The sequence below is a fragment of the Watersipora subatra genome, chromosome 7 (assembly GCF_963576615.1).
Source record: "Watersipora subatra chromosome 7, tzWatSuba1.1, whole genome shotgun sequence".
Classification (NCBI taxonomy): Eukaryota; Metazoa; Bryozoa; class Gymnolaemata; order Cheilostomatida; family Watersiporidae; genus Watersipora; species Watersipora subatra.
The window spans coordinates 38,025,930-38,051,628 of NC_088714.1; the positions used below are offsets into that span (position 1 = coordinate 38,025,930).

General features: G+C 36.2%; 2 protein-coding genes across 6 annotated transcripts in view; both read right to left on the reverse strand.

Moving 5' to 3' along the window:
* Positions 1-36: 36 nt before the first annotated feature.
* LOC137401052 (homeobox protein OTX2-like) lies at positions 37-12,633 on the reverse strand. Of its 2 annotated transcripts, none has more exons than XM_068087401.1 (5): positions 12,531-12,633; positions 12,168-12,268; positions 7,631-7,788; positions 3,646-3,800; positions 37-1,370 (listed from the first exon to the last, which is right to left on the reverse strand). In XM_068087401.1, exons 3-5 carry the CDS (start codon positions 7,782-7,784, stop codon positions 702-704), a joined length of 978 nt encoding a protein of 325 aa, XP_067943502.1. In that variant the 5' UTR covers positions 7,785-7,788; positions 12,168-12,268; positions 12,531-12,633; the 3' UTR covers positions 37-701. The 2 variants fall into 2 exon arrangements, with proteins under 2 accessions (XP_067943502.1, XP_067943501.1); XM_068087400.1 differs by having other exon boundaries at positions 3,646-3,821.
* A 1,358-nt stretch (positions 12,634-13,991) lies between these two features.
* Positions 13,992-25,699, reverse strand: part of LOC137399711 (EH domain-binding protein 1-like) — an 83,578-nt gene continuing 71,870 nt past the window's right edge. For all 4 annotated transcript variants that reach the window (XM_068085915.1, XM_068085914.1, XM_068085913.1 and 1 more), the window contains one exon: positions 13,992-14,763. In XM_068085915.1, the coding sequence (XP_067942016.1) occupies positions 14,655-14,763 (109 nt within the window). In that variant the 3' untranslated portion in view covers positions 13,992-14,654. The remainder of the gene's footprint in view (positions 14,764-25,699) is intronic.

Genomic DNA, 25,699 nt, shown 5'->3' on the forward strand with positions numbered 1-25,699 from the left:
GCGTGTGTCAAATTTGAAATGAATGGTCGCGTACAATTAAGACAAAGCTGCATATTTATTGGTACTTTCCCAATAAAGACAAGGTTCAGCAAACAGACAACTTACATATTGGCTTCAACTGTATACAGTAAGCAAATTTCTGTCCAATTAAGAAAGAAAAACAATGTTGGGGAAAAATAAATAATCTGCAATAGAGGGTCGCGAATGAGCTTTGAAGATTTTACAGAAAGACAACATGGAACCATCTTGGCTGACATAATATCATGGTGTGATGATTGCTTCTCACTCTGGCCTAGCTAGCTTATAACATCTCCGCTCAGCAATTACCTAATCTACAAGTTTCTTGTTGCATTCAACTCCTATATATAGCAATACGCAGGGAATAATTTAAAGACAACTGTCTAAAGATATCACTTTTAGAATAAATTAATGAGATTTATCATCTCCTGAACAAATGAGTATATTAGACTTGTGCACCAAATCAGCATGCGAGCCTCTCCTACCACGGCCCTGAATTGAATAAACTACTAGAAATTTAGGAAAAATCCATCTTTGGTTTGAACTTGGCAAAAACTATTAAATAATAATAAGCTAATCGATAGACATGATGATGAGACTGTTATTAGATATAAATTATTGTATTGCACCTCAACATATTATGGGAGTGAATGTCTGACAGCTTACACTGGAATGGCTTTGCTTTAGAGAATTTGGAATTTACTGGCATCAAATTTCCAGTTTTCATGCCCGCTCATCTCGCCATTGTTGGAAGCAACTGAGTTAACTGTCGGCGATGTCTGGTTTTGAGGACTCATATGTCCATTTGACGGCATCCTAGCGGGTGGGTAGCTATGGCTCGGGTACATGCTTCCATACCCAACTGGTGCTCCAGACATCAGGTTGATACTCGGAGGATGGAGGTAGTCACTTGGAGGAGGATAGTAATTGGGTGCAGGTATGCCTGCAGCATTTCCCTGTTGGTATTGTGAATGAGTGTTGGCATAATTTTGGTTCGGCATATACGAGCTCCGCTGCATGCACTGGTTGCTTGTGTTTGGTGCCATCATATCTATAGGCTGGGATATAGAAGCAGGGCTCCAAAGATGTGGTGAAGGATTGTTCGCAGTTAACGCTGAAGATACTGTCAGCGGTTGGGAAGGGGCAGGGGGCATGACGGCTGGTGGTACAGCGGCATTGCTTGAGCTACCAGCGGATGGAGGTGGGCTCTTGTACGGAGAACCTGGACTAGAGCTAGACGCGGGTGGAGATTTGCTACCCGACTTTGTTGTCTGCGCTTTTGATCTTGGTTTAGCTGTATCGGCACCCTTCTGCTGCTGCCTAGTCTTTGCTCTTCTGTTCTTAAACCAAACCTGAAATTTCAAATTAAGTATGTCAGATCTTTTGGCATTTTCAGGAACAATGAATAAGCTTGTTTGACAGATCATGCAGATTGAATCATCTCATAGCCTAGAAGTCAATCGAGCACTTGTTTCTGAATAGCCTCATTACAAGCATGAGTACCTATCGGCGCATGTCATGACATATATGAATGGTGCACTGGCATTGTGAAGAGACAACGCGGGTATATATTTACATGTCATATATAGCATACTCAGTTCTCCAAGCCACCATCACTATGTGTTAGCAAACAGTGCACACTTGAGTGCGGCTCTCTAGTGCCAACTCCAAGTGTTGACTCTGCACACGGACATGGCGCGACGACTTCTAAAGCAAACCCGACCTTCGGCACCAAATTAACAAAAAATCAAATATTTCTTTTCTCATGTTACGCTCTGTCGCATGTGGACTATGATAGCCCATGGCCGGTGTTCTTAATAGTTCTGTTTTGTTTAACATTTTGTTGGATTAAAGAAATGGGTCAATACGAAAAGCAATTTTCATCCTGTTTTATATGATTTTTGTGCATCGCTGGAGGAGCCATGCTTGTCAAAGTGGTAAGAATATTTGGAATAAAATAATATGGGCCAGCGTTGAACAACTGTCTGCATTTGCACACTTGATTACAGCCGCTAGAAATCTATATGACAATGTTTGACGTCCTGGCTTTGCATGCATTAAGTCATCTGTAGAGAGTCAGGCAGCCAAGAGCTTTGTTGGCATATACTTGTAAAATCAAACACCAGGCCTCTCTTATGTACATTGGCGATTATTTTTTGTTGAAATAGTATTGTTTTAAAGATGGTCACTATCCCTAATAAAAAACATTGTAGAACATGTCGACGCTTGTGTTTATACAGGAGGGTTAATGGCGCCTCCGTGTTTAGTTGAGCTCAACTGAATGGAAGCTCCACAACAATTTATGTCACGATTGTCCTTTACACGTAGACAGCATTACTATGCCTTATTTCCAGTGAAGCGCAAGTTTTATAAACAAATTAATATGTTATAATCCTCAAATATATATTTTTGGAAATAGACTTTGATAGAAAAGGCAAATTAGACTTCCTGTATGTACTATGAGTGCTCCTTATCGTTTAATGGAATGCAAAACCGATGATTTGCATATTTTTCGATTTGCCATTATCGGTTGTGTAACGGTAGTTGGTGTCTGGAAGGAGACACAGTCGCTGTCTCCGCTATGCAAGCAGAATAAGGCGCTCCTAAGATAGCGAGAGGCATACCAATGCTCGCTATCTCCGTTTGTCAACACAAGCAGAGACAGTTGACTGATGCACATCGAGACTTCGCGACCTTCGTTGGCTCCAGGTTATCGTGCTAAACATTTTTAAAATGAATAAAAGGTTTAAAACTTACACAAAAGTTATTTTAGCGCTGCAAGACATGTGTTTATGTTAGTTTTTAAATACGTCACTTTCACGTATGTTGGGTATTTTGTTCTTGTTAACTCGTAAGCGCCGGCCGAGTCACAAGACTGCAGAGAAGTTCCTATTATCCTGCTTGACGTGTATTGGCGTGGCACAGACAGTGGTTTGCATGTATTACAAAATCTCTTTATTCACTCGCGAGGGCCTGTGAGAAAATACGTACAATAATGAATAGATAAATTATATTTTGCCCATAATCCGTGAGGAGTTGAGATAGAATGACAGTGTCAAACGTCTTTCCATTTAAAGCGCTTGCACTCGTGCCTTGACATCACCCTCATAAATACAATGCTAACACATTTTATTAAAATGTAATAAAAAGTGTTGAAAAAAACATTGTTTATAAAATAAGCAGTTTCATTTAAAATATTTTAATTTATATAAAAGGTTTTTAATGGGCCATAACTTGTTGTTATGCAACATGACAGAAAAATTCTTCTTATTGGCAGGTGTCAAAATGGTTGATTCGTGGTCTAACTTGTGTGTGCGCAGTGACGCTATCAAACATTTTATCAGCGTGTACACACAGTACTGCAGCCATGACGACTGCTGCCCAATCAGAGTTTAGTGAAGCAGCCAATCTAGGCCACTTGCTAGAAGGGCAGACACCATCCTCCCGATGCATCACTTAAACAATATCAAAAATTTAAAGTATACATTTTTCCAAATGTAAGCAATGTGCAATTACGAATTAGGAAGCAGCATTGCTCAAATAAATGGATGCTTACAATGTATTGGCAACGAATAACTGAAATGTCATTTGATGAGCCTTCTGTATTAAACCCTGTATGATTCCTACCTGCACTCTTGATTCTGGCAGGTTGATTTTCAATGCAACCTCCTCTCTCATGAAGATGTCAGGGTAGCGTGTTTTTTGAAACAGATCTTCGAGTACATCTAACTGGGCCCGGGAGAATGTTGTTCTTTCCCGTCGTTGTTTCCTTGGTGTCGGGGCTAGGAAATGTGTAGAAAGATCTGTTTAATTCAAGCAGCCTGAACACACCACTGCCTGAGCACACTGCCGCCTCAATTTTTACTAGCAAACCAACTCAAAGTTAAAACTTTGCTGTAAATTTTCTCATTTTTTTATTATGTTTATTACTGACAGTATTTATTATGTTGGTAAGCAAGAACTGTTTACTAAAAGTTGAACGAATAATAATTACGGATGGAAAAATTAGTAGAGAAGGAATAGATGAGAGCAGCAGAGCAAAAGAGGAATGAGAGGTCATAAAATGACAAACATGAGCTCTAGAGCAAGATTGGATAAAAAAGATAAATGAACGCATGAGCCAGCTCTAAACGCCCCATGTCACTACACAAAAGGTTACAAACAGCTCAAAGCTGTGGCATACAGAAGAGCAATCCAAGGCAGGTGGCCCTTTTGTCATATGAAAGCTTCTGCCTTCCTGTGACCAAACACACACTTATCACATAGCTGTCTACTTCGAAAGCTTCAAAAATTTTCTCTTCCACATAAACACAGGTTTACATTCTTAAATAGTATTGGTGCAGCGAGGGTGGGAAGAGATGGGAAGTGGAGGATAAAACCTAGAAAAATCTTAATTTCATTTCGCGTCATTAAGGATAGCGCCATTCCTTCATGCCATTTGCTAGGGGTGTTATGCCATCACAACTCACTGCTATAGAAAGCTCCAATAGGATTAACTTGGTTAAACTGAACTTCCCACCGAGGCAATTCCACAGAGACCTTCACCTCTCCTTTTCATAATTGTGTTAAAAGTGTAATACAAATTGTAGAGATATTTGCACACACGGCGTTGGCAACTCACCGGGCCATGACTAACTATTTTAAATTTTGAATGTTTGCTAGCATTAAAAAGAAATGCACTGCATCTAATAAAAATAACAAATTTTAAGAAAACTAATAAAAAATAAAAATAAAATAATTGAAATGTTTTTGTCTAGTTGGAAACAAAAAATATGATTGCAATAGAGACTATGTAAATAAACTGCTGACACTGTCTACACACAGATGATAAAAATTGTGTAATTGAATTAAATAATAATGCTATTTATTAAATATTAGTTACACACTTTTTGATGAAGATTGAAAAGTTGTAGAATATTGACACAAGTTTTAGCATTTCGTATAAATATTCGTGTTTATAGCTTGAGACTATTCGAGTTTGATTGCGGGAGGTTTATATCATTGTAGAGTACAGCCCTGTTTATTTCTACAATGTTGATAGTGAATGAAGGGACAGCGGTATTCAAGTAATTATTTGTCAAACCAGCAGTCATTCTAACAAGGCTTTTCCCTATAGATTTGTTATGCATAATGCACTGGACTTGTTTGCTCTATAGTAAGGAGGGATTAATGGTCTTGTATACGCAAAGAAAGGCAAACTTTATTGTCTAGAAACTCATGCAATCCGATTACGACTCTCTCAGACATAAAGAGTGTAATGAAATTTAAATAAAACATTACTTAACGTGAAACAGTGACATGTTACCTCTAGAACTCGCGAGCTAATATCACAGCACCTCCTCGAGAGTCAGTAGCCAAAGGGTCGACACATTTTTGCAGCCAGTGCATATCATTTGTTATGGACATAAACGTAACAGTTTATCAGTTTATCTATGCACAGGCTGTACAACTGATGGTTTTCAAGATACACAGTCCAACAAATGGTTGAACCTAACCGCAAGAACAAATGGGAGTAATCCACAGCCTGATACCATCAAATCCTGACTCGCTTCAACGATCTGCTCCACACTAAAATTATCCGACTGTGTAGAAACCTGAGTACATGGATATAGAAAATTCTTCGGTTTCAATCTTATAGCTGTGTAGTTAAGAGCTGCAAATCTAAGAGCTCTGACGAGATTACTGGTTGGTTGTGGTTGGCAAAATCTAGCTGGTACTGAGTGTTCTGCACCTGCCCAGAGCCGCTCTATGGTCACATTACTGCAGAGTTTTGACACTTACTGGTGACTTATGGCTTATTAATTGCACTGATCCTGGCAGCTCAGGCAGAAAAATATTAACGCAAATGTTTCACGACTTTCTTCAATACAGCGTGTTTACATTGACTATTGCACATTTTCTGATGTCTTGAAACATAAAATTTCTGGTGACAACAGACACTGTCAATAGGATTTTTACACAAATTTGGCAAAACTTGGAACTGATGTGAATTCAGTATAACTACAACCATTGATGACTATTGATGACTATGGTATGAGAGACTGTTAGATTGTGTAATGAAATAAGTGATATAGTTATTCTACTGTCTTGTTTAGTCCTTGGTTTTTATTAAATGATATACCATCAAACAAGCTAACTTGCCTAAAAATGGTACATGTAGGGGAGGAGTAGGACGTGGGCCTCCAAAAGTTCTAATAATTTGTTATCTGAATACATTTTGCCGAAAATGCCAAAAAAACTTTCTATTTCATGTCACCATTAATTAAAGCGTTTGGTACAATACTATAAGGGCATTAAACTACTGCACAAAGCATTTGATGAAAAGTGAGTTTTAAAAGTGTGGCTCATGTATCCTTTTAAAGAGGACACACGAGCCGGTACGGGGGATACATAGTCCGCTGCCCTAGGATGAGTTTATAATTTTCTTATCCTATGCTACTTCTTTGACAGCATTTATAATCATATTCTCGGGTACCGCTTCTCTGTCTTTTTCTTTTTGTAAAATTGGGGCATGATTATCTGGAATAATCAAAAAATAGGATAGATGGGCCACCTTCCCAATCTTTCAAGTATATATCTCCATTGATGTAGAATAGCCTACTTGGACCGCCCGGTTCACTTATCCTACCACGGCATGGTCCATGTATCTTTAGTCATAGCATTAGTAATTTTATAATTTTTGAGATTAAACAGTTTAAAATGTTTGTCAAAATGCATTGATTGGCTCATTTAATGTTCAACTTTGATATAAAATTAAAATCCATAACATCTTTTTAATAATTACAAAGACGAAACCAGCATTGACTTACTAGGAATAGTCAAAGTTTGCAAGAATAAGGCACCTCACCTGCAGCTCCTTGTATGAATGTTGAAAAATGTTAAAAATGGCAACCGTGGGCTTTTTAGTTGATTGGCTAAAAAGATTATGGCAGTGGAAGACATTCACAGATAACACAGCTCCTACAATAAGGTGTGGCCTATATATCCTCTGTGATCATCTATCCTACTCCTCCCCTATTTGTTGTACGCAAAAAATAAGTAAAAAATTTATTTAAATTCTGTTCTGATATGAATTGTCTGGCAGCAATAGGTTTATAAAAAGTTCTTGTGTCACGTTTTCAAAAAGGTCTAGGGATGAAAGATAACTAATTAAGTTGTAACATGTATTTATCATAAAAGAGGAAAGATATTGCCTTTTAATTGAAATAAAATCATTGAAAGTTTCCCAAGCTATGGTTAAGGTAGCCATGACAATAGACTGTTGACCAGGTAATGAGAGGAGATATTTAGGGGCCGAATCAGTGTGTGATGTAACCATTACACCGCAAGCTGTCAGTCTTCGACTCTTTTATAATTGAGCTGGTGTCAGAAAGTGCAAAGTTCTTACGAAAGAGAGAAGGTTGAAGGAAAATGTGAGAAAGAAAGCGAGAAGAGCTTCTAATATGCATGCCCACTAATTCTCAGATTATCCTTGATGAGAAAAAGACAAAACAACAAGGAGCTAAAAGGCACAAGTTGTCTTCAACCATTCGGGTGTCTTGTACGATGGATATAGCGGCGCTTTTCCGCATAAATCTCTCCAACTTACTTCGTAATGCGTGAGAATACTCACCTGGGTTGTGATAGGCGTTTAAAGGTATCATGTCCATTCCTGATGGCCCAATACTCAAGCTGTTCATCTGATATGGTGGCAGCTTCGCATGGTTTGTAGAGGGGTGACCGTAGCCCATCCCTGACATGCCATAGGAATAGCCAGGAAAAGCCATCTCACTGAAAAGCAATCAAATTCTCTGAAGGGAACTCGCATATTTTAGTCTAGCATTACAGTCGCTTTTTCATAAGAAATAAAAGCCTTTTAGATGTTCTATAGCCAGCATAACGATCCTCCTCTGGCAATATTTCGATGAGAAGCCTTACGAGTCAGCGGCGCTAATAGCAAATATTTGTAAAAGTCATCACTTAATGGAGCCATCTGCCTTGGCTTCCTAAAAGACCCCAATTACACACGCCATGCAAGCTAGGCTGTCTTTTATACAATAGATAGGTGATATATAGATACAGTTACAGAGATACAACAGATAGGTGATATATACAGTTACAGAGATACAATAGATAGGTGATATATACAGTTATAGAGATATAACAGATAAAAGGTGATATAGAGATACAGTTACAGAGATACAGTTATGTTAGAGGAGGCTTAGCAAGATATGTAGACAAAATAATGAAATAAAACTATCAACTTATAAAATATAAGACCTAGAATGCTTCCGTATGAAATGGTATTCTGAGTTGTCAAGGCTGGCTGTCGGCTCTGTAACTACTTCTAGGATTGAGCTGTTGCAACTACTAATATCTGAAGATTCTGACATTTTGTCCAGAAGATGATCAGACACCTGCATGACCTGTCAGTGTATGTTTTCGTCCCCAAAAGCTAGTGTCAGTGAGATTGTCTTCTATGCAGCTTTCTGTTATTTTGAAAAAGCTCCACATTAATCTAATAATTGCATGGTCAGTTAGTATGGCATGGTCATGTGACTGAATGGCCTACATAATGTACTGGGAACCTTCTGAAATCATCACTTTATGGGGGTTGCCGGCGGCATTGTGTTTGAAAATACACAAAACAAAGAATTATCTAGGCTTCTGTTTTTGTCTCTCCATCTGAATTTGGCAAACTTAGGCTTGGCAAACAAGGTATGATGTACGTCATAAATAGCAGAACAGTCTCAACTATATTAGAAGAGCCACGCTAGTAATATCTCATTTTAGTTCTGCTGTAATAGATTTCAAAATAAGTTGTTGATAGCCAATTTGTTTAGAGTGACAGTCAAATTTTCATTTTAATGATGTGCCAAGAATTCTAAATTTTGAGCAAAGCAAACCGGTTGTAAGCTATAGCCAACGAGATATGAGCCCTGTCCTTCGTCCTTAAACCATTTCTTAGACTACTGCGCTGAGGTTTGTCAAACACATACCTGGCATACTCTAGCAGCCATAGAACTAAATATTAAAGCAACCATAGAAGAGCCAAGAGTTTGTTTAAAAGCAGAAGCACCGCAATTCAACGGATTGCTGTTGTGAAATTAAGAGCTATGCGTCTTGTTTAACCTCTTTATTAAAACGTCAATTAAGAACTGGCTGTTATTGGTTAATATACATGTAGACAGTATGTCTGAACATTGTGTGAATATATATACAATGCAGTAGGGTTGGCAGCCCGACGTATGTTTACAATATATACATATCGCTGTATTAATTCAACAAGGCTATTTAGAGACCAGTTCTACCGTCTACCTAATGTGCAGCGGTATTATAAATTATAAAACAAATTACGAAAAACATAACATGCAGAGTTTTTTGCGCATCTGGACATAAAGATATACGTGGCAAACAGAAGTAGCTAAATGATCTGTTTATTTAACCTGTCTACAGCATGCGTAGCGGCGCGGGTCGTGGGGACAGTTCGCCTACACACCCATCTGAGCATCTTCTTCTGGCTATAAATGTTATATTTTTCACATTATTTTATATGAAAAAACTTTTCATTTGCCTCGGCGGTGGTTGTTTTAGGAAATCAATGGGGTTGTGAGCCGTTCGTACAAACTATGACAGCAGTGCACAGCCATTAGGATTGCGTGACAATATTTGGTAATGTATAGATGCATTTGCTACAAGCAATCAAATAACAATCCAAGTAGCATGACAATTTCTAATTGGCTTCAATAACTAATTGACAAATAATATTACACTATAAGCAAGATGGACGTATGCGAACCATCTGGCATCCTAACAATGTGTGCGTAACATTATAGCCAAAAATACAAACAAGCCTATGATGATGGATGTAAAAGCATATCTTTAACGCAATTACGGGATTAAAGGTGCGAGAGGCAAGACTCGTCTGTTAAATACACCCTATCAATGGCTCATTAGTACGGAATCTTGTCGACAAAGAGCCGTGTCAATATTCAGTAAACGTCTGTGTCTTATAGTGAAGTATTCTGTGAATCATACATACAGTACAGTAACTATGATGTAATGTGCAAATTTATGAGCCAATTTGGCTTTGAAAGTTGAGCTATTTTTAAACTTGACTTGATGGGTTTGCGTAAATTATTTTAAAAACTGTAGAATAGTGAAGAAGAGGCCGTAAAACTAGTATAAGTTTTTTTGGAAATTATTTGAAGTTACGTCTAGAATAAAGTTAGTCTATTATGATAAAGAAGGAGGGTTGAACTTTGGCAGCGCGACACTAAGAAATGCAACAACATTATTTGAGTTGATTTAATGAGAGAGTAAAAGTGACAAACCGCTACTCATTATAGAAATAATTCAGACTGCCATACTCCTAAGAAACCAGTTCAAAGTAAGGGTGTTATTGTAACTACCCTTATTGACACAAACTTTTACGGTGACCAGGGCTTGCTGTTACAAGACGCAACGGTAAGTTGATCAGCCTAGTCGAAGTGTCATAGACTGTCAGATGCGTATCATGTTAACGTCGCTACAAGGTTTTCTAGCAAACTACGTGTGCGCCATGTCACCAGCCCTTAGGCATTGTCAAGCCAACCTTCTCCCCTTTGCAATTTCACCACATCATCTTAAAATGTGGGTATTGGTTACAATACTACTCAGTATCACTAGCTATTCAAACTTCTGATATGGCCGAATGACTGCGAAAAAGAGAAAACGTCCTATAGCAAAGACTGACCACATGTGGTAGAATCTATTAAATGCTTTGCAAAGCTTCGCACCTCAAAATATGATAGGATTTTAACTAATTGAGAAAAGCATTTGCTCGTAAATTGCTTGGTAACTAAACTCAATTTGCAGACCACAAGAAAACACACCAATGTTTTAAAAACATAGCAGAGAAGAGACAAGTATTTTGTATGCTCATTAAATAATTAGACAGATATATGAGCTATTATTCGACTATGACGAGAAGCGCATGCATAATTAAACAAGGGCTTTACATAATATAATAAAAAGTGTAAATACATCATCATATTTAAAGAACGATTGTAATTGAACAGTTAGTATTTTGTTACAGATATACGGTAATAAATATCACTCAATTACACGCTCTCTAAATTTCCTCAGCATTATGAGTCAACAAAATATTTCAGAAAATGCAAACATTTGGTCAAGGGCTCATTATATTTCTATTCTTTTTGCGCATAAATCATGCTCAATATTGCTTTTCATCTTCGCTATTATCATCGCTATTACTAGTATTAAATTTTTTTAATAAATTAATTAATGTAGGTTATAATAGACAATTTTCTGCATTTCGGAATCCGGTTTGCAATATTGTGTAAGTTAATAAAGAAAGCTGTGGTTATCCGGTTTGTCAATCTTTTGTCTTTCATTGGAGCTTGTTCTTTAATAATTAAAAAACAAATTCTACTCTCAAACTAGAAATCATGGAGATTTTGAGCCAAAGACTATCGCTAAGAATGGCAAGAAAGTATTCAGAGCGCGCTGAAGGCATGCTGAAGGTGACAAGGTTAAAATAAACGTATGATAAACACACATATGGCTAATAGAATTTGCTTCTATGATATGAACTATAGCAGAGATCTATACTAACATAGTTCTGTAAGAAATGAGATTAATTTTTAATATTAGGCGAGAAGTGTGACGGACTAATTTAATAGGCACGACTAAGTGACAAAATCGAAGATTCGTCTCTCCTGGGCCTAACTGCGCACAAAGAAAATGCCTACTGCTAGTGAAAGATACCTCGCCAACCAAAGACTACAAAATTCTCAGTGATTTTAACGAGAAGCTTTGATCCAAATTTTAAAATCCCTCGCAATAGAAATGAGCCTCAAGATTTTTGAAAACAAACACGAAAGATTTAAGTAAGATGTATTAGTGAAATGTGTTAATGGGTGATGAACAGATTGTTTGCATAAAACTAGAGGTTATTTGAGGAAGAGTCAAGATAAAACAGCACATTATAACCGATACTAACATCTAATAATTGAAAGGTAAACAGCTAATCACGGGTCTGTCTTATCTCGTAATTCTGCCTAGTTGTCAATCACGTATGACTGCATAAATTCTACAATCAGCTTCAATTTCAAAAAACCTTGTTCGGTGCTAATTAGCTTACAATACTTTAAAATAGATTTACTAACCTAACGAATGATATAGTCCACGAATACGCAGTCAACAATCGGTGTCTTGTCTCCTTCCAAGCAACCGAATGTCTCGGAAACTCGCAGTTTGACTAACAGAACTGCAAAAGAGCAAGACATGATGATAGAAGAGGCTTTCTAGGTCTGGATAGCCACTCACAAGCCAAACGACAGTCTCACAACGATTCACCATTCTTTTGAGAGAGGAGAGCATTTCTGGTGAGTATGAGAAGCTGTTAGTAATGCAGTGTTTGTTACAGATGCGCAAGAGAAAAGCGTTGGATTATATCGCTGTTCCTAATAATATTATTATAATGTCTGATTGGCAAAGAGGGAGAATGAGAGCTCAATCACCAGGCTTACCTCAGATAAGTGAGAGCTCAGAAGGCTAAGCCCTGTCTATCTTCTATCTTTCCGAGATATAATCCTCACCGCTCCAACAATCTCTATAATAAATTCCCAGTTAAACACCGTAAATTCTATTAAAAGGTTTTAGCAGGCAGTTGAGCTTTTATACACACACAAGAGACTATTATATGGTCTCTGCTGGTAGAATATACGGACTGTCCAACTGACCAATCAAATGCCTCACAGCAAACTGGTTTCCAAGGTGAATGGCCAATAAGTGGCATCGCGTGTTAGCCTATTGAATCATGGAAATAATAACATTTAAAACAATATGCTTAAAGTATATAAAGTATTTAATGCTTTTAAGGTATACATACTCAATTATATGGCTAAAGTAAATGTTGTATCAATAACTTTAGTTTTATGAAGTAAGGTTACCGCAGCGCTGTACGGCAGAATGCAGGCGCCCTCGTCTGCATATCTTTGAGACACTCCGGAATCAACGGCCATGATGCTTGTGCCAAACAAATGATAACTACTGGACGAGATATGAAAATGTTTAGCTTGATGAGAAACGCTGAAGCCTGAGAGCAGCTCGAGTTTATAAAGCTCATGCTCTCTCATGTTCTCTCATGCTCCATTTTTCCTTCCGCACTCAACTCAACCATTAAATCGTGACAGTGTTGGATAGCTTTATTATATAACTGAAATAAAGCAACATTTACGAGCGTATAGCTAAATATCATTTATACAAATATATAGCTAGATCAAAAAAGTGATATTGGCCGTAATATGGTGCGTAAGAATTGCATAGTGGAATATGCATTAGCTGAGCAGCCATAGCATCTGTGATAAGAAATCCATAAGCTCGCATGCTAGCTCTATTGAGAAAGCAATCAGAATAGATTAGCAAAGAATTAATCCCTCAAAATCCATCTAATAGTATTTGCACGTGCTCGTAGCACTCGATATATTTGTATGTGCAACTTATTCCGTTCCACTCCGAGCTGCTTAATGGCCATGTAACATCTCGGCAGCACATCTACATATTTTGCTGTCACGGATTGTTTTAGTATCACATCTTATAGTTTAATGTACCTGTTTGTAGCAAAGTAATTGTTGGAGAATCTGGTCAGTACAACGAAGAGCATTTAAAATCTGAGGGATTAGTAAAAAATGGTGTAATTTAAAAAAAAATAGTTTGCTTTTTTGTTCAACAGCTGTAAAACAAGCATTTAGTTGAGCAGACAAGATAAAGAAAAAACCGAATGCTAGTTGCTAAGTTCTATTCAGTTTAGTTGTTAGTATTGTTAGTATGTTCACATTTACAATCTAGTCTCATTTATAATCATCAGTCAGGTCGCTTAGAGTATATCTGACAATTCTGTACTTAGTTCATGCCTAGAAAGCAAACACAGGGTGACTGACAAGGGAACGAGCACTCGTGTGTACATAAGGCAGACACGTTGGTTCGGCTGGCGTGTTTGTGTAAACAATATATTTGAGAGAGAGAGCGTCCATGTGAATGGCCTGCAAAAACTAAAAGTGTTATCATCAAAACCGCTGAAACAAAAATATTGTGCGCTATTAATTTTTATATAGAATTCGATAAAGAAATTGTGAGGCCATTAGAAAGCACCAGTAACATAACGCTAAAAACGAGCTATGAAAGCTTATCTTAACCAAAACAGCAGATACAATTATTTAAATGTAAATAAAAATGTATTAGAGGAAATATGTTTCTTTGAAATACAATATTTTATATCAACAGTAGATATAAAAATCAAATATTGCAAATGCTCTATCAGCAAGTTTGTAGAACAATGATTGTCATAGCCTTTCAAAGCAATAAAAATTCAAGCAATAAAAATATATCATGGCAAATTGCATGAGCATGCAAAAAGGTCAATGATTTTTTATTTCTGCTACAGCACCTAATTCAATTTTTGGCAAATATGTAATATGAGAGTAAACAATAATATATGACAATAGTAATAATATATATAGCAATCGTGACTGTGTCAGCACCAATCGAAATCTACATAGCTCAAAGCATAAAGCGACCATTGTGAATAGCGGTAAACGCGAGTTAATCCTTGGACACTACTGTTAATCCTTGAGTTAATCCTTGGACAGCTGCTACTGTAACAAACATTGCTCTCCGGTATTTCCAGCTGTGTTATTTCCAGCGCTGTTCTTGCTGAGGCTGTTCTTTACTTCTCCTGCTGTTACTTCATCTTGCTCCAAGCTAAAAATTTATAATTATCGTAAAATATACAAAATAATATACCTATTTATAATTAATAACACCGGCAAAAGTTTACATTTGTAATAAAATAAAACCGATGACTGAAGATGGCAAAGAGAGCCAGCAGTGCGAGTCCATATCAAGCAAGTCATTCTTCATTAATATTTTTGAACTATTTCTCCCGCAGATAAGAGAGTAATCTGCAAGTCTAGATACAGTCAAACATGGATAACTCGCCCATGGATAGCTCGAACACATGGTTAATTCGAACGGTTTGTTTGGTTCGTTCCCGCGTAATGATAAATTGCTATAGATAACTCAAACTCAACACTGTTAACTCGAACTGTCTTTTGCCCAACGGCTACCAAAATGGTTGTTATCGCTTAAGAAAATCACTTTATTCCAAGCCATAGAGGTAAACCTCAACTTTTCGTAATTCATAACCGTCGTTATTACCACCATCGGCAAAATATTTTTGTCAACGACTTTTCTAAAGGTTTGGTGAAATTTGATTTAAACCAAAGCAAGGTAAAGTGAGGTAATTTTTGCATAAACTTCAAGAAAAATCGGCAAAATTGATCGTGGGTAAAACGCTCAAAAGAAAAAGATGTCTTTTCTTTTGAGCATTTCAACGTCCTAAAAAACGTCCTGGCAATAACATCACTTCAAACAACAAACCAATCTCAAGTGATAGAAAGATCTCTATACTTTTTGATAAAAACGTTTTAAACTTTACATTAGAAGCATTTAATGTGAAACAAGCCATTTGTGCTTTTGATTTATATTATAGTTTGTATATGTACATGTATCTACTAATAAATAAGTAAATACATGGACTTGTGACAGTGCTCTGATAACTTGAACACTCTGATAATTCGAACACTTTCGCTCGGTCCCGTGAAGTTCTAGTTATCCATGTTTGACTGTACTTGTGAAAAGTTTAAGATGAACGGAAAAAATAATAAAAAATGCTGTTGGGTTGATAAAAGGATATGAGCTTACAATTTACTCAGACTGCTGACTAGATTGAATGAAGTCACACAGGGAGAATTCAGCATTATCAATCAAATAACTCCAAGATTGATAAGAAAGGCCTCATCCGCAGCTCATGGAAAGAGTTTCATTCTGATTAGCTATATCAGTGGATAAGCGTGTCCATAAGATGAAGCTAAACAACTGACCCAATTATTCTACCTCAAGTTACGAGAGATACAATGCGCATTCCTAGTGGACATCATTCTACGTAGATATAGAAGCAGAAGTGAATAATACACATCTCTACTAAACATTTCAAACCAAATTTTTATGAAAAAAATGAAATGATTCTGTTTGAAATATAACAACTATAAACTAGTTTATAGTTGTTATAGTTTATAATTATACCTCGGTATTAAATACTAAGCCTATCTAAACGAGGCTAAATAAATCAGCATTTAACATTAAAAAGTAATTTTATCTATTAAGATTAAAAACTTCATAACTCCTCAGGATCAAAACTTTTGGTTAGAAAATCTTGCGTTTCGATGTTTAACCGAGACTTACGAAAAGAAATCCAATATTTTGTCTCGCAGGCGAGAGTTACGTAAGCCCACCTGATTAAAGACGCCTTAATTGATACATTAATCGTCAGGTGACACAATATTTCCACACGTGTCACAAAAGATGTGCTCTAATAGCAAAGAGTTTGATTGTGTTTCGGGTAGGAAATTTGACATGGCTGTGATTCAGTTATACCAACTACATTATATGTCTTCTATTTATTCCTATACAAGAGAATCCTTTGTCAATCCTTCACACGAAACACCTGAGGACATTTGGCGACTGTCTGTTTTTATGTAATAATGATTGATATTTATCTTTTAAAAGCACAAACACTTAGCAGTTTATTGTCATAGCAATTGTTGGCATAAAAAATTTAAATTTATTATTATCACTAATGGGTTGCAATCAGTATATGAAAATAAAAAGACGAGGTCGAGACTAGGTATCTCTACATGCCACTATATGCCTCTATATGAACTGGAAAGCGTCGATGTGATATAGACACGAGTTGGCTATTGGACAGCAAGCAGCTAATTCCATACATGATCAATGAATATTTTACGCCTAACAAAAGTCCGCTCCCTCACTGCTGCACACATGGAAGAGCGACTATGACATCATTCATGGTAACATTTGCATGAGATTTTGTGACTCTATCTATTGTCTCATGCCAAACAATAGCAGAAGTTAAACGAAGAAAGCTTTGAAAGGAGTGGAAACAGTTGCACCTAAAAACTAATCCTATAACCAGGGAAAGCCTGGTCAAGACAACAATATTGGGTCGACACAACGATAGTGTAGTTGAGGTAACGGAATACCACGGAGACTTAACGAGTTATAATACGATAACGATGCAACAATTATGGAGCCTGGCATTATTACTATAGCCTATACAATAAGACTGGAATCTGTCTGTAAGACTACCATACCGCATTATCCCAGAAATTTCCCAATGCTCGATCCAAACCTGATCCAAAACCTAACGACGCTCGCACTTACTGTGTCAAGTATGAATGACACCCTGAGCTCATAAGCTAACAATTTGTGGCAGGTGTTTGTGTTGGCCATCGTAGAGAATGAACCGCTGTGAGGGCAGAAAAACTAAGAACTTATATTATGAAGAGGCACAACTATTGCCATTTGTTTTAAGAAATTTAGCAAACCCTCGGCCCCGCCCGCAACCAGTCTAGTTCAACAAGCCATGAAGCGGGTGTCTTCACCTACCTCTATATTTGTGGTATTATGCGCGAGTGTGTGAAGGCTGTACATTATCTGTACACTCATCTTGTACAAGAAGTGCGTCCTGGTGTAATCCAATTGTATTTGATAGACTAATGAGAGATTTTATTGTTTTATGCGCCGAAGCTAAGCGAATGCAAATCAGTTGTTAATATCTCTTACAGCTTGCTAATCTAGAAATTCTAAACAAAAGAAGCTGAGGACTGCTGCGAACAGATAACTTATTTTTCTCTCATAGCGGTTACGAGTTCACATCGCTAAACGAAAACCGACAGTCTCTTCTTGAGAAGACCGTGTTGGCCAGACAGCGACAGAGAAGACAAGCTGCAGCGAACTGTAAATCGACTACGGGAACGTAATCCCAACAATGGCACAGACATAAATCATGCTTGGCACTTGAAGATGCAGACAGTAATTCCTCAACAGACTGAGACCGTTAGTCCAGAGCCCTGAAATTCTTGGTGACCTGTAATCCCCTCAGTCTTTTCGCAGCACCTAGCATATGCTGGGAACAAATTAATCAAGTCAGCAGCTCAAGAATTCCCAAGTTCTCCGAAGAAGAATCGAAAGTTCAATGCAAAGTTGAAAGTGCATTAGTAGGAAACCTTGCTTGAAAATCTGAAACTTTTAAGTTTTCAAATGTTTTGTATGTAAACTGACTTAGCAGCATTCTGTTTTATTCATTTGGAAAAATTTACAATATTGCAAGCGTTCAATGTATACTAATACTACAGGACTACAATTAATTTTGGCTAATTTTGACCCAAATTAACAGCATTTGCAGTTTATACAATGGCACAAATGATTCAACAAACATGTCAAACAATAACATATTTTGGAATCTTAATACTGATTTAAACCTGGGATTGGCAATCATGTGAAAGAGCGATTAGAAATAATCTAATCTTCCTTGGTTCACCAAACACCTACCAATAACTTCCAATTTATCTGAGAAAAAACATGCAAATTTTATCGACGGCTAATTAAAATTTGGATAAATCAAACCAGTTTGCCATTTTTACATGAATAGTTACAAAACTCAATCAATTATATATAGCTCAGACAAATGGATAATTAAATTGCTCTGAATTTCAATTTCGAAACAGGTGTTTGTGGCTAAAAAGTCCTTTTGCAATTACAACAACTTTATGTAATACTAACAATGTTATTATTAAACCATTTAAAATGTAGAAGACAAATCATATAATATTTTCCTGTAACAGTTTACCATTATAGGTACTATCTTGTCTTCAATATCAGGCAATAATTAGGAAAATTTCAATTGTAGCTACCAGGGTACCAACTGGAGGTATTTTAACAATTAGTGGAGATTGTTCTTCGCAGTGCATCCAGTTGCTTGATAGATGTCAACACATTGAGATTTGTTGAGCACCTGAAGTGCCTGAACTGGGTTGATCCGTTTACTCTACTAGCAAACACTGTCTTACTGTTTAGCTGAGACAAAAGGTATTTAATTTAACATGAGTTCTTCAACGAATTAGAATCATGACTAGAAAATGATTTCATTGTCTCATGAAAAAAGTTCTAATTATAATTTTTTGAAGATTATTAAAAGAAGATTAAGATTAAAAGAGATTAAAAAAGAGATTTATTATTTTAAGAGTATGAAGCTGAAATTGAAACAATGTAGATTCTCAGAATATCGCTGAATAAAAAAGATTTTAGTGGAACAACTTAATGAACTGCTTGTTGATAATTATAATTTTTGTAAAGGTTGACTTGCAACAAAATTCCCATTACAGTTATTTGGTATCAAAATAACTTGGATAACATTATTTAATCCATGTTATTTTAGTTATCAAAATAACTAAAATAACATGGATTCACCATGTCTTACTCTGTTGTGTTGTAGGTGCAAAATATAAAAGCTAAAAAACAAACAGTTAATCGCAGCCACACGAGAGAGCCATAGTTGGGATTCTCTTTCTAAAACGGCTAAAATGGCCCGTAGTTGTTTTAAGATGGTTTCTGTTTACACTTTCATGCAACCTCATTCGTTGAAATATTTTCACAAATATACTTCAAGCATTCAATAAAACCAAGTCTATTGTTCTTACGCGTCTATTTTATCGTCATTGTAGTGCTGTCACTTTTAGCACTGATATCTTATAACTTACAGTAAAAATTCGTTTAATTTTGTAACCTTAGCTTGATGGAGTACATATCATTGTCTGATAATCGTGACGAGCCTGCTGGTCACCTGTGATAATCGAAAAGTGCTGCAGAAATTATTTGCGAAGTATTGGGTCACATGATCAGATTACGACTTGACGATTAGATCAAGCCAAAACAAAACTGTAAAGTAGCGAGCATCTATATTTGATACGGGGTCTTCGGTAAAACCTGAAGTGTTTGTCGTAAACTAGTGCTACGATAAGTTTTATATTGAGCTTTTTATTGGCCTTTCAATTCACGTAAAAACATCACGTGACAAGACAATAACCAAATGTAATGACAATGTCAGAGAAATAAACAGATTCCAATCTACCGCGGCTTTTCATTTTTGAGCTTTTAAGAGCGTGTAATCACATTTCCACATATTTGGCACCTACAAGACAACAGAGTAAGACATGGTGAATCTTTTGATACCAAATAACTGTAATAAGAATTTTGTTGTAATTCAACCTTTAAGAACGAGATGTTTATTCAAGTCAACAAATACAGTGATTTGAACTTTTTAAGTATTTTATAAAGTGAAGTGAGACATATACTAATAACCATGTTGTACCACTGTCTCATAAAGGTGAAGTGAGACATATACTAATAACCATGTTGTACCACTGTCTCATAAAGGTGAAGTGAGACATATACTAATAACCATGTTGTACCACTGTCTCATAAAGGTGAAGTGAGACATATACTAATAACCATGTTGTACCGCTGTCTGTTAATCACTATTCACATTATTTTTGTTCTCATTGCACAACAAAATGCAAATAAGCAAATTAAATTAAAAGCGATTATGATAAATAAAGTAACACTTATCATTCGCACCTCGTCTCACTTAGGAAATATAATTTTTTCTCAAATGTTATTTAATGGCGCATATCCTGCTAAAATATAAAACGAGGGGCTGAATAGCAATGATAAACTGATAAACCAAAGGCTAGGTGATAGGACGAAGCCCCAACCGCAGACTTGGAGTGTTTATTTCTCATGGTTCAGCCAGCTGTGGGATAGATGCACTCGATATGAGGAGCAGGACAGTTGAAATGACAATTATATCTTCATCAATCAGACTTTATGCGGAGAGCTTGAAGAAGACCAGACATTGTAAGACAAACCTCATCGAATGAACGAGTAGACCATATCAAAACAATTAATGACTTAATGCGTGATATTAACTGGAATAAACTACCTTCAATTGTATAAAAAACTCAGAAACAAGAAAATGATATTCGAGGGAATAGACAACTCCCCACATGACTGTGTACTCGAAGTTAGTACATACAGCTGCATATATCATGAGATTATCAAGCCGGAGGACTAATGAATGCGGCATTATAATAAAATGTTATAATAAAAAGCAAGAGTGACGCATAGAATGTACAATTCTGTGACACCATATTTAATACATGCCAAGTTAGGTTATAAACCCTATTAATCTTTGTTTTATTCTACATAAAATTTCAATGGAATTCGGAATGTCATAGAAAGTATATGCATGGATACCTAGCAACAAAGATCATAAAAATCTAGTCTGTTGATGTGTGAAATATTGGCAATTGAATACTCAGCATCATTCAATGTTGCAATACAACATCACTAATTATTACAACAACAATAACATATATAATAATAATTATTGGACAAAAGTTGCATATCTTATGGGTATCTGACCTTCCACGGATAAGCTCAAGCTTTGTGCTGAATACAAATCTATTAACAAAATTGATTAAAAAATTTAAATATTCTAAAAGCAAAAAATATTTTCTTAGATTTTTTGTTTTGCTAATTTCCGATTGTCTCAAGTCAGCCTTATTTAACCCGTAGGGTCTGCTAAGCTTAAAGCCCTCCCCAAACAGGGCTCCCGAAACAGGGCGCATTACATTATTCATGCCGTGCAAAAAACACTTTGAAACAGTCAAGCTTACCGTTTTCATTGAAATTTATTGAAACTCCAAAGACATTAAAAATAACTGACAACGAAATGACCAATAAGGAATAGCGAGTCAATTTCCAGGTCTGCCATATGGCCAAATCTGTGAAACACTATTCCTAAAGAGCATAATTAAATACTTATATATGTCAGCAACTAGCAGCAGTTGGTTGATTGTATGAGAAATCTAGCATACTTGGCACTAACCTTTTATTAAGAAAAAATGTATATATAGGCATGTGTATATATATATATTTCTCAAAGTTGGTCGTCCGTCGTTGTATACGTCTAGCTATAGCTATTAAAATCTTAGAATTTAAAATTCCGCATTTTGATGGATTTGAACTCACGATGAATGCATCCACAAATTTTTCATAGAGGCGCTCTACCACTGAGCTACAAAAAGCACCTAAATCAATGACGTTATCATATTTCGTATTTAGTATGCACACGCTAATTATTTTAGCGCCCACACGTTACGATGCCCCTATTAAGAAATATTTTTGTAAGGTTAAATAACTATATCTGGGGTCAAAATGAATTCTTCTCTGCGGACAATTGTATCATCTCCGTTGGAACAGCCTCGACGTTCTCCCTCCGTTCGGTCAGACAAAGACAGTATGATATTTCAGCTTTACATTTGTACCAGTATCGAGAGTTACCAGTATCGTCGTACTCAAAGTTTTGATGGATTGAGTCTGGTGGAGCAGTCGCCTTTTTTATATACGCACACTTCTATGCAAGAATTGTTATAATTAATTCAACATATTAAGGATTTTTATTTTGTTTTCTCAGTTTGTATTAATTGTATCATTACCGAATCATCTTTCATTGTAATCGTAGCAAAACCGATTTAATTTAGCTATTACTTGATAATTATGTCACATTTGCATCTAAACCCTTTTATTGTTGGTTTATTTATTTCATTTATTTGACCTGCGCAAAACATTTTCCTCATGATACGAAGTTTGAAAGTTACAGTTGTCTGACAAAGTTTGAAAACCTTTACAGCTGTTTTTATTTTCACTTAAACTATTTCAACTACACAAAACACTTCTCTCATGATACGAAGTTTGAAAGTTACAGTTGTCTGACAAAGTTTGAAAACCTTTACAGTTGTTTTCATTTTCACTTAAACTATTTCAACTACACAAAATACTTCTCTCATGATACGAAGTTTGAAAGTTAGAATGGTTAATGTTGTTATATGTTAAATACAAATACTCTTCTGGTAAATTTCATTTACCTGAAGAGTGCACCTACTATGCACGAAACTATTTAATAGTAAAATGCTTTAACCGTTTTGGTAACTTTTACTTAAAGTTGATTTTACATATCTATATATACATACATACATACATATATATAGATAGATACTAGTTGAATGCATGGTGTTGCCCGAGTAATAAGTCTGCACAGAAAATTTATTTTTATTTAATATATAACAAGTTACCATTCTAACTTGCAAACTTCATATCATGAGAAAAGTGTTTTGTGCAGTTTAAACACATTAAAAAACACCAGTAAAGATTTTTAAACTTTGTCAAACAACTGTAACTTTCAACCTTCATATTATGAGGAAATTAATTTGTGATCAAATAAATTAAAAATCAACATAAAACAACTATAAAAGTGTTTAAAGCTAAATGTGAAATAATTAGCAAGTAATAACTAAATCAAATCTGTTTTGCTACGATTACATTAAAAGATGATTTGGTAATGATACAATTAATACGAACTGAGAAAAAAAAATCCTGAATATGTTGAATTATTAGTAACAGTTCATGTATAGAAGGGTGTGTGTATAAAAAAGGTTACTGTTCCGGCAGAAGCTATCCATCAAAACTTTGAACACGATAATACTGGTACCTCGCGATACCGGTACAAATGCAAAAATGAGATATCGGACCGTCTTTGTCTGGTACTTTGTCTGACCGAATGGAGAGAGAATGTAGAGGCTATTCCCACTCATGATAATACAATTGTTTGTGTGAAAGATATTTCCCTTAACCAATTTAGCAATCAAACCTTATGAAAAACCAGAAATAAAAGTGTAACCCACATTTGAAATTGTAATGGCACATTCAAAAATTACGAATTACAAAAAATAAGTAGACCTAATGGTAGCCAAAAATCGGTTTTTCAACAATTTCAAAGCACAACAAATGCAAAAGGTAATATTAGTTAATAATCAAGAGTGCACATTGGGCATGCACTTTTGCACCGTATCCATGTGCCTATGGTATGGTGTACACTATATGATAAGTGCCACACATTTATAAGTTCTGTATAGCTCAATCTTGTGGTTGCAATCTCCGCGAGTTCAAATCTATCAGAATGCGGAATTTTAATTCCAAGAATTTAATAACTATAGCTAGACATATACAATGACGGACGACCAACTTTGAGAAATATATATATATATATATATACAATATTACACATGCCTGTATATGCATTTTTCTCTCAATGGAAAGTTTTGTCCCTTGTAGCAGGTATGCTACCAAGTATGCTAGAATTCTCATACAATCAACCAACTGCTGCTAGTCGCTGTGATGGCTAAACAAAACTGTTCAATGAATTGCCTTAGTGCGTACAGAATTCGTTAGAGTGGACCATCTGGCCTTTAGAAAAGCAACATTGACGTTAGAAGCTCGAGTGAAGAAGTTTGCGTGTATTTCTGTGTTACTGACAAGTATTTCTCTTGCTTAGGGAAACTGAGGCAGGTTGGTAAACGCTTTCCATTTGAGCCGGTTACGCAATTCAAGCCAATTATTTGAACAGCAAATGGAAGTAGAATGCGTGTAGAAGGAAAATACCTTAGAATAGAGTGAGTTTAATCCTGGCTTAAGGAGGAAACAAACAAAAATGTGCTTTCAGTCTGACAAGAATACATGAAACAATACAAAGTGATTTGATTGTAAATGGTAAGTCGAAGCGCGAGAGAACCTGCTTCATGATTCCATGTTATTCGGTGCATATGCTTTACTCGCAAGAGTACCAAAGAGCCCGACCGTCTTTAACATAGTGGTCTTTAACGCAGTCGTGTTAAGAAAGCGAACAAGTGCGAGGAACTCATGAAAGCCAACATTGAAAAGTAGCAAAACCGCCTTTGGCTGTCGAAGAAAATATCAAAGGTTTTTCGTTAATACCTTCATATAGACTGAATAGCGGAGTGAATAGAATGCAATTGATTGGAAGGAAAAAGAGCCATAAAGTTACCCAGAGTGAGCTTGTTTTTCACCTGAATGAGTTCCTAAGAAGTTTAAAGGAAATGCTTGGCTGGCATGAAAGGATTTGATGTAAAGAGCCAGTCTAAAATCTACAGCGGAGTGAAATTTTCATTTAATTAAAACAGGTGGAATTGACAGAAGATACGGCGTGATATTTAATTCTGCTCATGGTTCAAGAGAAGAAAGATTCTAGCTTAGATTTTGATGGTAAGAAAGTATCAAAACGCTCATTTCCAATGCAAACACAACAAATTGCTTATAGGAATAAACTTCGCTTCATAGCATTCCATCATTCAGCTTTATTCTCAAGTTCTTCCCGATCATAGATTTTATAATCTAGTGCCGGTTATTAAATGCATTTCGAATAATAATGAAACTTCGGTATAAAATTGATGATGTAAATATTTAATAGCAAAATGTGCAAAGAAATAATCTAAAGCAATAATAACTTCCTTTTACAGTTTAACTAGTTTAACTAGCGAGCGACATGAGTAACTTGGAGTGCGAGCGACGTGAGTAACTTGGAGTGCGAGCGACGTGAGTAACTTGGAGTGCGAGCGACGTGAGTAACTTGGAGGCAAAAAAGGAAAGGTAACAAAACTCGTCTGAATGTATGAAAGTAATACAGTTGAGAAAATACTTATGAATGAATATATATCTTGACAAACAAGGGCAGTTCATTTGATCAATCTGAACATGATTACTGGGTTGCCACAGGGTGCCTCCGCTACAAGGTTCAGTTACCTGTGCTCCGACTAAAGCTGAAAACCTAGCATTTGCAAAGAAAACCTACAAGCGTGTA